General features: G+C 39.6%; 1 protein-coding gene across 12 annotated transcripts; it reads right to left on the bottom strand.

The window, feature by feature from the left end:
- Positions 1-627: 627 nt before the first annotated feature.
- LOC141947011 (phospholipid scramblase 1-like) lies at positions 628-12,552 on the bottom strand. 12 transcript variants are annotated; one of them, XM_074877547.1, is made up of 12 exons: positions 12,472-12,526; positions 10,945-11,035; positions 9,927-10,066; positions 8,684-8,837; positions 7,989-8,020; positions 7,067-7,165; positions 6,289-6,440; positions 5,187-5,229; positions 3,885-4,105; positions 2,926-3,087; positions 1,764-1,925; positions 628-1,224 (listed from the first exon to the last, which is right to left on the bottom strand). In XM_074877547.1, exons 5-12 carry the CDS (start codon positions 7,993-7,995, stop codon positions 1,165-1,167), a joined length of 906 nt encoding a protein of 301 aa, XP_074733648.1. In that variant the 5' UTR covers positions 7,996-8,020; positions 8,684-8,837; positions 9,927-10,066; positions 10,945-11,035; positions 12,472-12,526; the 3' UTR covers positions 628-1,164. The 12 variants fall into 12 exon arrangements, with proteins under 12 accessions (XP_074733648.1, XP_074733647.1, XP_074733643.1 ...); XM_074877546.1 differs by lacking the exon at positions 10,945-11,035 and having other exon boundaries at positions 12,472-12,548; XM_074877542.1 differs by having other exon boundaries at positions 9,927-11,035.
- Between the last annotated feature and the right edge of the window lie 4,247 nt (positions 12,553-16,799).

The raw sequence follows: 16,799 nt of genomic DNA, 5'->3' as shown, positions 1-16,799 counted from the left end.
TAGATTGTTATCATGAATTTGCACAATTCTTGTAACATCAAAGAGAGTCCAATGGCAGCAAAGGCACTCCTCTTTTCCTCTGCCTTTTGACTGGCCAGAAGCAATCAATAAATTGAAAATACTGAACAGAAAGAATCTTTAGCTGAATTAGTATATAACTGAAAATGTTGGCAAGGACCTCTCCCCATAGCTGGATCCCAAGAACCACAATATGCACATGCTTGTGTGAATCTGGGGTAAGAAACTGCAACTTTATCCATTGCTTGCACATTTAAATAAAGATATAAATGCAAAGAAATAGACCTGCCATTTCATGCATTTGCTTTTAAAGTGGAATTTTCTGTTTATTATTCCTGTGCCCTCACACCTACAGACAGACGTACAATCTGTGAAAATCATGGACTAAATGAAAAGGAAAGAGGACTGGAGAAACTGAAAAGTAACCAACTAGTTTTTCCTTGCCTCAGGAAATACACACTCACGCACAAAGCAATTATTAAAGGATTATTAAACAGAAGCAACCACAGGCATTTATATTTCCTGTCTCCTCTAAACTTCTGTTGGTGAAAATCAAAGCCTTAAATTTTAAACCAACCTGAATTATGAAACTAAGTTACACTAAAGGAGTCATATTTGACAGCAAATTTATTACTAGATTAATATAATTTTACAATGATTTCTGATAGTTCTGTTCACTTAGATTATTTTGATTTGAACATATGTGTTTGATAAGAAGTTGGAAACAACAGAATGTGAACACCAAGGCAAAACTACCAAAGAAGGATACACAGGAAGAGATCAGGACCTCTTTATTAGGCTCACAGCTTATATTAATATTCAATATAGTAGTAGTCCTCCTTGTTAGGTATTAAAGTAACTATAAGTAGTTATTTTACAATTCTAAATTTCTTGGAAAAAAAGGTTGCTATATATTTCTATAAATCACAATATTGATATGTACAGACAAAGGGTTCCTATTTGAATACTAAAAATTATTTCATCAGATTACAAACAAACAAAAAAAAGACCATAAAGCTTTTAGTTTATAGAAATATAACTACAAGTACAAGATGTACATTTCTCACTTTCTTACTGGAGCTCTGCAGTCCACTGGAAAGTTGGGAGATTTATGTTCTTCTTCCTTCTATATAAAAGTTCTAGATTCTATTGCCAAACTCCTACTCGCTGTTGCTTATCACCAGCATGCTCAAAAAACATGAAGTCCTAAGAAGCAAACAAAAAGCAAATAAATACCTTTTAAATGTAGTTCTTAGTTCAGAGATCTCCTGGTTGCTTTGCAAGGTATTCCAAGCACCTTCCTCTCGAAACCTCAGATGATGAGAAGAAGGTGGGAGCATGTCTCTCCATTCCCCCATTCACCTGGGTCTCTCAGAATAGGCCACCCACAGAGAGAGAAAGAAGTGGTGGAAGACCTACATGAAAACTTTAAATTACTAGCCAAAGCTATATTTCCTTTACTCAGGATTCCTGCCCTGGCTTTGTTCAACCTGACTCAGTCCCTTCAATTTTATGTCAAACTGGAGTTAATGGTGACTACCTTCAGTTTAGGTGGAGGTCTAGAATAAGCTTATTATCTGAAATAATTCTTTGTCGCCTTCCATAGCTAGTTTTAGACACAGGAAGTTCACAACAAGCTGTCGCACACTTCAAGGAGCTCAGAGTCAAATTCTTTACCAACTCAGTTTGAACATGAAGATGAAAAAGTCAGTTAATGTTCAAGTATTAGTGAATGACAGACTTACGATAAGGAAGCAAGCACCAATCATGACAGCTTTCATTTTTACATCAAGGTCCATTGGGAATGAAATTCCAAAGTTATCTGCATCTGTAAAGGCTTCTTTCAAAAACCCAGTCCACTGCTTAGAAATCCTCCCAACAGTAGAACTCTCATCCACAGACTTCACCTAGTATAATGTAAAATAAATTTAAAAAAACAAATCTGTCATTCATAATATTCCCAAATCTTTTTCACGATAGTTTCATTTGAAAGCTTCTGATTGTGTTATTTGAATTAACGCCGTCATTGAATGCAAGTGTTTGTACCAAAAGGCACCCCTGACTATCAGAAAGTCAGCTTTAAGTAGCACTGACATGAACTTAATTCTAAATCTGACTGTGAAGTTCAATGCTTTAATGGTGTTGGAAGACAGCTACTGCATGCACGCACACACTCTGCTGGAAGTATTGCCTTTTAGCCAAGAGAGTGAATTAGTTTCTCCTGCCATGTATCAGGAACTGCTCAAGTGAAAATGAAACAAATTACATTCTTCTGTTCCAAAGCAGAGATTAGCCCTTTGTCAACATTATGTTTCCTAAAACTAGATCCAGTCTTCAGGGTCATGTGAAAGACTAGTCCCCAAAAATAAAATTATACCAAATTTGCTTTAGCAACTATTTACAACATCATTTTAAATATTAAATGGTAGACTACTGTATCTACTAATTAATGTGTACAAAAATAATGATGCATTAATCACTGTTATTTTTAAGTGAAAGTTGTAACTCTTCAGTCATTCAAATCTGTATTTTAGGTCTAAATTATCTTGATCTACTTGGTCATTGAATGATTATTAAATGATTAAATGAGTGGTTGTAGGAAGTCATTTTCATAAATAACTGATACAGCTGAGAATAAGTTTTTTGTTAGGGTCTAATATAATAGATTCAAAAAGATTTTGCTGCTAAATATTTCAATTAGGAGATTTGTGTGCAGCCACAGGGAATCAGTCTCACTGATCACTGATGAGTAGCTTTAAGATGTCATTTGTGGAAGTTTGTTTGGCTTATCTAGAGAAGTGATTATACTAGCATTAAAAGATTATGCACTAATTACTTAATATATACTACAGCTACTATCAAACCACTACCTGAAAGAAGATACATACAATTTTTAGCATTGCATACCTCAAAATTAATGTCCTCACAACAGCTGCAGATAACACATGGGCCAATAATTTTCAATACATCCATTCTTTTCTCATCTTGAATGGTAAACTTTGGCAGACAGGGATGCCAGTTCTGGACAACGTAACCAACTGGTGTTCCTGGAGGCGCCTGAACCTCCAGCTTCAGGAAAAAGAAAATCTCCACATGACATGCTTGTTAGACAAAGCCCACCTAGCACACAAACCAAATACAGCTTTTTTTCCACAACAATCTGGTTTTCCAATGCACGAAGCTGCATGGGGTTTTCTGCAAATATTTTCAGAAAACTGCACACAGGTTGCAACTTTTCCCTTCACTGAAAGCAACAAGATGCTCCTAAGGCTGTGGCACACACAAGCTATGTATCTACAGTAGAAAGATCAAAGACTACTGAAAGAAAGGCTGTGAGCATCCTGAAAGCATTCAGTGAAGACACCACAGGATGCAGCTACAAATCCCTCAGTAAGACTTCTGAGTAGGCTCGGATTTGAGGTTTCAGAAGTTGCATCACCCCATAATTATTTTAATATTAAGAAAGCTCACAATTTACTGTGTTGAATTTAACTATAGCTTTCACAGCAGTATAGTGAAAACTCTAGCTGTTATTTTATGAAAGCCACTGCCCAACTCTTACACCACAAATCCATCTCCAGCACAGATTTTGGCACCAACCGTGAGTTTCCTGACATGTTGTTGAATCAAATTTTTCATTACCATAATCAGAAGTGGCCAGAGTGAACCTAAGTGTTGCAGCACACTAGCTTCTTCCCAGACCAAAGAGACCCCATGCACAAACCCCACAGATCTCTTTCCCCACAACTTACAGACAAAACCTGACTTGTTTCACCTCACCTCCTGATTCAAGACAATCCCATCTTAAAACCGCACAGGTGGATCATCTCCCACATGGGGGAAGATGGTGAGAAGGAGCAACTGACCTCCTGTAAGCAGCAAGGAAAGCAGCATGAAGAACATCGAAGGGGTCTCTGCAGCGTTACCACCTCGTGGCCCAAGTTGTCTATAATCCGGAGGGTGAAGGGTCGTGCTGGCCCACAGCAATTCCTGGTACAGCAGTCAGTGTCCTCTGCTGCACAGTACACTATTTGCCCCAGCGTATTCTTGATTTCATATCTGTTGCTTGTTTCAAAGCCAGTCAAAACTGAAAAATAGGAACAGAACTGTTAAATTTCTGAAGTGCATCTCGTCAGAAAAGTCACCATGCTAACTCTAAAACTACCCTTTGGGAAGGCAGGCCTCACTCAAAGTCTGTCAGAGGTAGCCACTAGTGAAGGGAAATGGTGGGGAAGGACCCTTGAACAGAGCAGCCTGTTCAAGAGAGGAGAAGCCACCATGAACATGGCAGTGCAAAAACAGCACAGAGATGTCCATCAGTCCCCTCCCACCACATACGGACACCTACTGCCAGAACAAGCACCACAATTATAAATAACACAGCATGGAAGATTCTCAGGGAAGAGCTGAAGGGATGAGAATTAAAGAAACTTGTGAATTTGGAGGTGAAGCAAGAAAAGGGCTCTAGAGGACACAAATATGTTCAGAATGAGAAGGCCACAAAAAAAGCCTCACAGTCAAGATTCACAGCTGCCCAAATAGAAAACAACAAGAGCCAGGACAGAAATTTTGATTAATTTCTCTACCAAATGAAAGTACTCTTTGAAGCATTATGGAAAGAAAATGCAACAGCATTAAGTGTCAGCCAAGATGGATGGTCCATTTTATTTCATCTATTTGAAAGACACTGATAAGATGACTTTGATATTCTTAAAGTGAATGGAATGGGGGGAGTAGAAGGAAAGCAGTTCAATCTGCTAAAACAGCAGGATTGCCTGGAAATGGGATCGGAGCTGCATGCCAGTCTATGGAATTAGCTAGAGTAAGAGAGGACAGAAAAGAAGATCTTTAAGTAGGGAAGAGAGGCAAGTAGAAATCTTGTGAATGGATAACATGGGAAAAGTATGACTTCAGCTATAACTAGCTACCAAGATTATTCAGTTGCATTGCTACGTATATTTTAAGATAGAGAATCTGCTTAAAATCCTCTGCCCTCCTAGTTTCCCCTTCCTGTCCTCCACAACTTCCGCAGGAATTGAGACAAATAACAGAGGCAGGAAAGAGAAAGGTGGCAATCCACCTTAAATATGTAGTATCAAAGTCTAAATTTTACTGTTCTTGGGATCATTAGATTTAAACATTTCTCTATTATAAATACTTTCACTTACTCTCAAGAAGTTCAATTTGCTGATGAATTAATATCTGGTCAATCTGTTTGTGGTTGAAAAATTAAACAGAAATAGTTAACAAGTTGTAACTAAGAGAAAACTAGTTTTAAGAAACATTGCTGTTTCATTTCAGAATGCAGATTTATGGATCAATACATTGTCTACAGGCAGATCATCTACTGGTAAAGCTGTGGAAGTAGCTCATGTCCCCCCTGTCCTGTTCTCTGTCAATTTAGCAGAACAGTGTTTCAGAGCACAGGTGCAGATAGCAGAAGTTGTACCCAAGCTGGTCTGGTTACAAGCACACAGGGCTAATGTGCCTGTGCTCCTTTCAGGGCTCAGGGTAGCTCAGCTACAGAGCCTGACAGAGCCTCCGACACCACATATCCCAGATGCCTACATCAGGAGTCTGTACGGAAAAAAGCAGGAAACAAATTTTAGAGGAGAAGCTCAGCTACTGCTTAGCTCTGAGTGAAACTCAGGAAAAATCAGCCTCTCCTCACTGCTACTTTTTTTTTTTTTGAGCAATTTGCAAAACTGGCAACAATACATCAGTGTTAAGCCTTGATATTTGCTCCTAGTGAGGAGATGAACTGTATTTTTACAGTACAAGGACATATTCTGCAATGTGGAAACAACTCTTATTTGGCTATTAGCATTCTCTACATTGTGAAGTCTGACTAGCGCCTCTCCTAACAACATCATGAAGAGGTGTGAAGAAAGCATCATGTAGAAAACTAAGCACCTCTGATGTTCTACAGTTGCCCACATTATATACGTTTATTATATACAGCTTGCCAAATCACATTACATCTCACAAACAGTAGCTTCAGAAATAGGAAGGATGTATGATGGCCATGTGCCCCCGGTCCTTTAGCATCTCACTCGGCAGCAGAGCACTCTGTGAAGTGCTGCGGCCACAACAGGCACCTCCACATTCAAACATGCATCAATCACGTTACAAAAGGGTTCACTTAGCAGCCCAAAACAGCAACCTATGCAGCTGCAACAAAGCCAGATGCTTTTTTTAGCTTTTTCATGGATGCAGGATGATTCTCCGGAGAACACCTGTTCTCTGGGGAAGGAGGAAGTGTGCAGGTACCTGTGTAAGGTATTCCAGTCCAGGAGGGCATCTAGGAAGAGGAGGAGGGACGGGCATCCAGATTGTCCCCTCCTTGACGATGGGCTGGTTCTGGATGAGTGGAGCACCTGGGACTCCCATGGCCTGTACCTGGAAGCCATAGCTCCCCGCACCTGTGACATTTGGTGTGGTAGGAGAGATGCAGTTATGAAAGTTAGATGTTGGAAAAGAATTGCCCCATGGATCTTCAAAAGATTAATTTGTTCACTATTTTGAACTGTGAAGATCCTTATACCTACAATATATTTCTGTTATGAACACTACAACTTTTGTGAAGGAAGTTACACTGGATTGGGATGTTCTAATCCATCCAGACAAATGGATAATAAATAACAAAATAAAATAAATGCATCATTCTTGAATATAGCAGGATTTTATTCACATAAAGATAGGCAATTCAAAAATTAGAAATAAATAAATGAAGGTTATTTGTAAGTAGACATAATGCCTTAAAATACATGAAAAGTATTGGCATTTACAAGTCGTCAGTTGAGCGAATGAGGAATTTTAAGACAAAGTTTTTCTTCTTTAACTTCTACCAGTGTTAGTACTGCTTAGCACACGCTAACATGTCGCACCAAGAAGGAAAGAAGATGACTTTTCAGTGAAACAGAAATGAACAGAAACTCTACAGAATTAACATCAGAAAAGTAAATCAGATATGGTCGCCCTCATAAAACCTCTTACTTCCCATGCTTATTTCTTAATGATATAGCAGATCTGTAGCCAAGCAACCTACCTTGGTAAGTCCCAGGTGCATGCTGTGGGTAGCCATAGGGGACTTGATTTTCTGGTGCGTTAGCGTTTGAAAATCCAGGCACTGGGGCAGGTTGATGCACTGGAAGAATGGAACATATGCTTTGAGTATTGCTTGTTTCCTCCTATCCTAGGATGAAAGACCCACAACATTGCCTCATTTTTCAGAGTAGACGTACAAGAAAATTAAGTAGCTGTTCTCTGTATAGCAAAAACTGTGTAACAAGCTTGTATTTATTCAAAATATTAAACATCAGTAGAACTTACAAGAGTTCTGATCCTTAAAGTGCAGAAAAAAGGCAAGTATTGCACATGATGTCACAAAGATGTCACAGAACCACAGAATCATTTTGCTTAGAAGGGACCTCTTGAGATCACCTAGTCCAACTCCTGCTCAAGCAGGGTCAGTTCACTTTCTGTCTGGACCAGAGGCGCCTTTGTTCATTTATATTTAGAAGGAGGATTTAATTCAAAGACTTGCCAGGGAACTGACAGGCTGTTCTCCTATATGGAACAGACTGGTAATGAGCCATTCTCCACTATATAAAATATTTTCTTTCAATTTCTCCAAGTTAGAACTATATTAATGTCTCACCAGCAGACTCAGAGGGTTATGGAGTTAAAAACATTCAGCAAGTTCAGTTTGTAAGCAGAAATAACTTGAATTTCAAGGTGGGTTTTTTTTTAATTTAACTTCAGAAATCAAGATCTGAAAATGTAAGCCATATATTTTGTAAATTATTCAATTTTAAAATTTAAATAATTTCAATTTAAAACATTCATGCATACTTCATAAAATTAGAAGGTAAATTAATAGCTATGCTAATACTGCTTGAGCACCTTGGAAGGACCCGTGTTATCTCTGATATTAAAAAAAGATGACATTCTGTTTATATTATACTCACCTTGCATTGCTGTGGATCAGCTAATAATTGTTCTGCAAAACAACATATTTATTTTGTGCTTTTTTTATTATATCATTTCACAGGAGTTATTCAGAATTCTCTATTATTGATAAAAGTTACTTGCCTGTCTAGACTGTATGGAAAAGCCAAATTACAAACACAAGCTAAAATAACTTTAAATATCTTCTAGGCTTTGCCTCCACCAAAACATAAATCTGAATTATCTATGCCTGCACTCATGCTTTGAGTATCCTTAAGTCATGCTCAACTCAGAGGAAAGTATTAGGATGTGCAGTTATTTCATTGCAGTGCAAGACTCCGTTGTGCAGCCATTCAGAAGCATCATGAAATTCAGATGAACAAATTACTGCAGTAATTTCAGAGCAACTGTTTTAGTGTATTGATGTTGACTACAAATCTGCTTGGGTAAATCCTGGAGCAGCCATGATGCCATGCTACTGCCTATTCAGTTCTTTATGCTATTCCACTTCTGAAGTGGTACTACTAAATATCACATATCAAATTTTTGTCTCCGTGTGATAATAAAGGGTGGGCTTTCACTGGTGTGTAGGCTTCCACAGCAGAATATCATGATTGAAAGGGCCAACTGCTTGTCTTTTTCTTTCTACTCTTTCAGGGTTGACAAAAGGAGTTAAAAAAAAGTAGAAGGGACATTTACTGATGCCAGCATCAACCTTGAGAGATGCTTCTTTCAGTCTCTGCGGTACAAGAGAAGTAAGACGATGGCAGCAACTTCTATTAAAGACAGGGGTCCAAAATATCCAGGAGATCCGTAAAGAGAGTATAAAAAAGAATGGTTATAGGAGCTTCTTTTTATAGGATCAAAACCTTTAAAATAAATAATAAACCTAGTTATTCTTTAAAAAGCACTCAGTGCAAGCTAAACTACTAATATATTTTGTCAGTTATGGTTCTTCCAACTAGTTCAAGTTCAGTGAAGATGGTCGTGCAAAGCTGGGAATGAAATCGAAACTGAAAGCAGTTCCTTCCTGCTTTTCACTCTCAGAGTAAAAGCAGATGTCACAGGAGCATGTTTAACAGTTCTGGGATGACATGGCACCTAGCTCAGTTTCCAACTCATACACAACATCCTCTTTGTTTAATAGATTGGTTTTAAAGTGTTTCTTTTTCTGTTTTTTTTTTACTTCGCTAGCAAAGACACCATCCTATTTTGTGTACTTTAATTGGATTCTGGTCCCCACATGAATAAAGGTTAAAAAAAATAGGAAATAATTTAAAATTATACATCTAACCTAAAAATCTGAAAGAACACATTCAAACTACGTAACTTAAACTTTGTTCTCATAGTTGATAATATAGAGTGACAAGATTAATATATGACCATACTAAAATATGTTGACAAACCTACCAGCTTGTAGGAAAAACATGAACTAAAGATGAATAAAAAAACATTACTTAAACTAGCAAAAGATCAGTTTATTAGTTTATACTGTGAGATGTTCCAGCTACCTGAACTTCAGTGAAATACTGAGAATTATAACTGAACCCTTTGGTAAAGGGAGAGTAGAGACAGAATGATATGATTTATTTAAAAGAAAAGCTTTAGAGTAGCCCAGAATCTTTTTTCTCCCTACAACCACACATATATGCCACTGTGCAATCTAGGATTTAGAAAATGTTGATAGACCTTTAGCCAGAAAAGCAACAAAGATTTTACAAAGTTCAACTCCCATTTCATCAGACATGATGTTAAAGAGAATGGTTGATTATTTCTTTTACTAAAATTATCTCTTTATTTCTACTGCTTTTTATCTAGACTCCTTCTACCACCTCCCATTCAGTCATCAAGATTAACACATTGTCAGTCATGCCCTGCTTTTAATCCAAATAATTTATAAAGACTGTGAAATAGCATAAAATTCTGAAATAGCAAAGGAAGAAGGAACAAAAACTCACTTTTGTCAGCCTTTATATTAAACAATATATTGTTCAGCCATGTTGTTATTCGTGGGGAAACGTCCACCTTGTGTAATCCCAGTCAAGAAATAGTAGTAATGAGCAGACCAGTCACTGAGAAATGTGTTGGTTCCAGGTGCCTGGGTTACACAGAGCAATGATTTGAAGCCTACATTTTCATTTCAGTTTAATAAAATGAGGCTTTACATGCTGCTATCTATTACTAGCTCTAGTAACAGTTTTTTTAAAAAAATATAGGGAATAATCATTGAAATGTTACTTACTTAGCAGGAAAAAGTAAAAGATATTTACATTTAGTTCCCACTAATACAAAAGAGGGAGAATGTTATTTCTTTGTAATTGAGTTAAAATTCGACAGATTTAAAGGAAAACACCAGAAAGAAAGTGCTTCAGCAAACAGAAGTCCATTACTGAATTAATTTTAGTTCAACAAAAACAGTAGCTGCATGAATCCCTTGTGCTACACTGGCCACATGCTGCAACCTGAATGCACAACACAAATCACCAGTAAGTTGTATTGGAGTGAATAAGCTGGTTGTGGTGTTTCAGAAGAAGCAGCTGTATATCTTTGCATACATCTTATAAAAAACTTTATAAGGCCCTAAGCAATCCCACCTAATTTGAATTTAGTCTGGTTTTAAGCAAAGGAATGGACCAAATTACTCCAAAGGTCCTCAAATGACCTTTACAATCAAAATTATGCTAGGATTGCAAGGGTCCTTCACACGTTATTACATTACCTGAGGTATTTGTTGATCAAACATTCCCCAGAATACCCCAGCTGGAGTGCAGAAAGCTTCAGCTCCCAGCACCTCACCCCTCACTGGGGCTATTTTAAGGTTAGGGCTACATGAGGGAGCCTGTGCCAAGTAAAGCCACCAAGCTTTGCCCTTTCCTGACAAGATTCCCATAGTAACTCATAGCTCTGGGTCCACTCTCCCAAAGGGAGTACAGATGAGCTATAAATATCCTCTCTGCTCTGGAGGAGGGGACATACCTGGGTTCAGCTTTACACAAGGGAAAGCAGAAGCAATTTTTCTAGCAAGAAGGAAGCACCAGGGGAATTGGAGAAGCTTCATGCAAAGTGGCTGTTGGGTAATGAACGACACTTATGAAACACAGTCTCTGGATGGTCTGAGGCCCCCCTGCTGTGCCTGCATGCCAGGAGCAGGAAAGGTTACACACAGCCAGCCGCCTCTCCTAAAAACACAACTTGAACCCCGCAGCATGGTTTCCAGCTTCAACCACTGCAACAGAGAGAGGAAATGAAAGGCAAAAGAACTGCCCCCCTCCCCAAACGCTCCTTCAACTGCCAAGAGCAGCTGTTCGGCTGCGGGTTAGCAAGCTGACAGCAGACCCCTACATCTCTTTTGCTGTACTGCTCATGAGAGAAAGGAACTCATATCAAGAAGTCTCATTCTTCATACCCTGTGCCTCTACTTTGCACTATCTAGAACACATATTGCCAGCTTCCTCCACACCCATAGGAGTTCCCAGACCTTTTCCCTTTGCTCTCAGAACTAGCAGTCAATTGCTGCAACAGCCTAAACCCTCTCACCCAGCACCAGCACACCCAACCGGTTGCTCACTTTCTCCTTACTTCCTTGAATCGTTATTCTAATGGGTAGCATGGAAGCAACCCCCAGAGGCACCCAGGCCCAGGCACAGTGTTCCTCCTCCAGGACTTCTGAGCCCAGGCACTTAAGGATAGCCAAAAACTTTTGGAAAGGAAATCAAGGAAATACTGATTCCAAAGGAAGTCAGAAGAAAATTGTTCTAGTTCAGAGAACAGTAAGGAAATAACATCCCTAGATTGTTCCTTTTTAAGGAATGACAGAATGTCCATGTTTCTTTTCAATCACTTTCTCATTTTCAGAACTGCATTACACAGCTACATCTCCCTTACCCTGATTCATGTCAACAGATACACTGCAACTGATTTAGAGATGTTAATCCAGTTAACTACAGAACTTCTGTTTTTTTATCAGAAAAACAGTATACTAGCATGACAATCAGTTTCGTTTCTTCTCCAGCTCACTAAAATAGTGCCAAGAGAACGTCACACATCCTGTCAATTACATACCAAGCCAGGCCCTTTCCGAAAAAGTTTATGATTCAAAAAACAGGCTTGGAAGGCAAAATAGCAGCGAGGCATGCATTAGTTCACCGTTGCTAGTTTTGTGGCACTTCACCACGTTATATTAGACTGTTCAGCCCCTGGATTTTAACCTGAACCGTGCCTGCTGCTCTCAGCTCTCTCGAGCAGGGCTCTCCCAGGACAGCCTCGGCAGCAAGATCCTTCCTTAAACCAGCCTTTGCGAGCAAGTTACTTTGATGAAGAAACATTTTGTAATTCATTGCACAATTGCAACCGGAAAACGGGGCCCTTCTAATCGTCAGGACCTTTCCACGGCCCTTCTAATCATTAAACATCCCTGCGATGAAAACAAAAAGAGATACCTGAAAGGACCACCTACAAGCAATCACAGACATTAAGTCACATATTCACAGCAAAAAAAAATACCCGATCCCAAAGCCGAGGAGCCGCCCCACGGCGTCCCGCACCGAGCCCCGCTTCCAGCCGCGCTCCGCTCCGCTCCGCCCGTCCCCGCCCCGTCGCGGCGGCCCCAGCCCCAGACCCACCCGGGGGTGGCGGCCGGGGCGGGCGGGCGGCTCCCGGGGCCGCGCAGGGGCGGGCAGCGGGGGCGGGTCCTTGTTCCCGGTAGGAGCCGCGGCGGCCGGGGGCGGCGGCGTTCCGCGGGGCACGGCCCGAGCGCCGCTTGCTATGGCCGTGCAGCAGAAGGTCAAATGTTGGCTTAAAATTAAGTGGTGCCGTATTTCTAGAAGGTAGTAACGTCTTTCTCGGTATAATTTCTGCAACTACAATAACACCGGAGTTCTTTCATTAAGGAGGCGGTTCAAACTTGCCCATACTGCCCATACTTGCCCCATACCGTCTTTCATACGATTATTCACAGTAAAGTACAACCCTGAAAAAGTCTTAGGTTTCCTATAATCCTTACACTATCACCTTTTCCCGTCTGAAAAAGTTTCCACCGTAAGAAACATTTTCCACTGTAACCTAAATGTTCATCAGACAGCTGATTTCTGTGAAATATCTGTCAGTGGAAGAAAAAAAAAAAAAAAAATGCAAAACCCTAAACCCCTTTGATTGGTGCTTATCCTGATGTGCTATTTCTGAAAGATTTCCTCAAAACACAGGTGATTTAATGATCACCTTATCCTCGGTTCACTCTGTCTGATACTACATTAATACTCAGTGGTATGGTACTATCTGGAGATGTACAGACAGTGCGGCGCATTCATAGTGCCTGAGAAAACACTTTTCAAGTCTGAAAATATCCAAAGTTTCTAGAAGTTTCCTAAAACTTTTTAAAGATTTTTATTTCAAAAACATTTGCCTCTGGAGAGCTAACCCAAAAATAAGTCTTACAAAAAAGGACAGTTTCACAATGCAGAATCCAGACATATGTGATAGTGAGAACTGGGGTAAGGAATGGGGGCACACATTAATTTGTTTATTCTTTTGATAACAAATTTAACCATACAAAGTGAAGCCCAAGGAGGGCAGACAGTACTTTAATTTCAAACCTGACTTTATACAAATATATTTTGTGCATGGTCAGAAGTTTACTGTACTTTCCTGTTTCCATGTAGCTCCTGCAGAGCCACTTGTCACCCTTAATCTATTAGCAGCCCTTTAGTGATGAAGAATGGAGAGACCCAAAAAGAGAGTATCAGGAGAGCTGCTGAAGGTCTTTCACGTAAAAGCAGCTGCAGTTTTGGACCCAGATGATCACCCTAAAACAAAGGCTCATTGGGGTTTCTATTAAATAAGGTCTACCTTTTTTAAATTTATTTAAAAAAAAAAAAAAAAAAGACATACAGTTATAGCTCAAAGTGTCCCATTTGTTTGTTGATTTGCTGTTGAATCATGTGAGATCAAGACAGGGAGGTGTTAAATCCCTCACTTTCAGCTTCCAACTTTTTAAGAAAGAAGCTACTTATTACAAAACATGTTGTATATTCCAAATATTTGTAGGTTAAAGATGATCAACAGATGTAATTAACGTCAATGTTATGTAGATAAGCAATTGTGTGAGCTGGCACAGGCAGGATGCAGGAACAACCACAAAATCATGGATGAAATGCAAAGAGTAAATTTATTTTCGTTACCTTGTCAACTGGGAGATCTCCAAAGCAGCAACCGGGCAGAGGCACACAAGCGGAGACGTAGGCATCGCGGAGCTCGGTCCATGCTGGAGGATCACCGAATCTGCTGCTTTCGCCTGTATACCAGGGATTTGCGCAGGCATAGTTTACCACTGTGCTTTGATCTTTCCCACAGCAGGGCAGAAATCTCAAGGATGTTCAATAACATGCCTCTAAGTCTATCACAGGCCTATGGTATCTAAACACAGATGTTCTACTTGTCAAACACGCAAGACTAAACAATTAGTATGATATATGTGGTTTTCTACACCCCAACAGAAAGTCACTTGAGATGTTTACAATCCTCCTCACCAATCTTCCGTTATCTTCCCACAGGGAAGATGACCCCAGGGATATCCCAGACCATGTGGCATCATGCTCAGCATAGAAAGCTGGGGGAAGAAGAAAGGAAGCAGGGAGGGGGGGAGGCGTGTGCAGAGTGATGGCGTTTGTCTTCCCAAGTCACCGTTACATGTGATGGAGCCTGGCTGTCCTGAAGGTGGCTGAGCACCTGCCTGCAGATGGGAAGTGGTGAATGAATTCCTTGTTTTGCTTGTGCATGTGGCTTTTGCTTTAGCTGTTAAACTGTTTTTCTCTCAGCTCATGATTTTTCTCACTTTTCCGATTCCCTCCGCCATGGCACCAGAGGGGAGCAAGCAAGCAGCTCTGTAGGGCTCAGTTGCCAGCTGGGGTTAAACCAGAACACCCATGATGCAGATCCTAGCTGTTTGAAAACTTGGATACATCTGGAAAAGTTGTAACAACTTTTCTGGATTGCCTTAAAGTCAACCTTGCAATAAAATTCAGCAGAAAAGAGCGGTAGCGATGCAGTTTGCAGCCTCCCCTGGCTGGCAGCCCAACAGTCCATTCGCCCAGCTCCATCTGGACCGTGCTGGACCCGCATGTTCGAGCAGGTACCAGGGCAGGAACAGCACTTGGCTGGGCTTCAGCGCGCTCCTGCAGCAACGTCACACCCTGAGACATTATGACATTATGACGTTGTTGATACTGAAGTCTCTACTGTTTACAGAGCCACACATTTAATATCGACTCAAAAAAACCCAAACAACCCCTCTATCAAAATGTATTACTCTGTTTCACTGAGGAAAAAAGAAACAAAACCCAAAAAACCTCAGAATTAACTAACACTTTCTCTTTTAGAGCCTGTTTTTCCTCTCACAGAGTGGAAGGGCAGAAAGCACATTGTGTGTCTGATTGTAAAATGTAAAATATTTCTAAAGATTACTTAGCTTTTCTCCTTATATTTACTTTTTCCATCTCCAAACTTAGAATATAATGTTGATTCAGTGTATTTTTAATTCATTTTAATAAAATTAATAAATTTAATTAATTTTTAGCCACAGAATACCTGGTTACATAGCTTCAAGCTGTACATCCACCTTGAAAGGAGATTAAATTATATTTGAAACTATTTTACCTTGCTTATAAGGCACCACCTCAGGGAAAAAAATACTCATATGGATGCTATAGGTACAGGAACAAAAACAAACAAATACTGAGTTGTTTGGGAAAGTCACTTGGAACAACTTGGCTCATGTCCTGATTAACAGTGTTGGTGAACTAACCTTCTGCATCCTTTTCTATACATTCACATAGTCCATTCCGTACTGGAGCTGCTGGTGTCCGTGTATGTCTCTGCAAAGTAAACTGTACTTAATCTAAACCAGACAACCTGATCACGGTAATTTCTGTATGCATGAATCCCGAGACTTAGAATTAAACTTGAATCCTTAATAAAGAAAACAGAAATTAGTAAGTGTAGGTCACTTTGCAGGTTTTCTAACTCCCAAAATAAGGTCTTCATTTCAATATTCAACTTTCCATAAACAAAAAGCCCTATTATACTAGCCCTGCATTGAATTTCACCTAGACACCAGATATGACAAGGATTTGAGGATTTTATTTTGCTAGTTTCCTCAGGACCATAAGAATCTAATCTAAAGCTGACTAGCATTTTTCCACGTATCTGCATTGAGCCCACTAAGAGGATTAATAGCAGACACCAAGAAATAGGTTTTAAACATTTTTAAAGAAATAGGTATAGAATTATTTTGACATGGCTGGGAAATTAGAAATACATGGTAGCATTTGATACTACCATTCTTTTTTAACAGGACTATAACATAGTTATATTTAGCTCAGTTCAGACTTATATGCAAAAAAAAATTAAATTTTATTGCCCAGCTAATGTAGCTTTTTAACATAGGATGAATATTATTTCTTAGATGAGGATATCTTCATCTTATCAAACAGAACAGAGATAACAGCATACCTCTTCCTCTTCCTTTCAGGCATTTATCAGTAGGAAAAAACCTATTCACCTGTGGTGGCAGGAAAAAAGATGCCATGATTCACACAACACAAAGTAAATTATTGGTCTTTGCCATATCAAATAATGCTCCACTTCTTTTCTTATCCAACTGGGATCACTGGTGTTATGACTGGCAGTCAGTGCTTTTCTGTTAGATCGGTAGGTTGAAATGCTCAGTACCTTTTTATTTTCTCCAGTGAGATTTAATCAGTGCCGCAGGGAAACCCTTAAACATTAAGAAGAGAAGCTGGAGTTGCTTCAAAAGAGGTGAGAAAGGTACCATGTTC

The sequence above is a fragment of the Strix uralensis genome, chromosome 9 (genome assembly GCF_047716275.1).
Source record: "Strix uralensis isolate ZFMK-TIS-50842 chromosome 9, bStrUra1, whole genome shotgun sequence".
Lineage (NCBI taxonomy): Eukaryota > Metazoa > Chordata > Aves > Strigiformes > Strigidae > Strix > Strix uralensis.
This window is presented reverse-complemented; position numbering and strand designations above follow the sequence as displayed.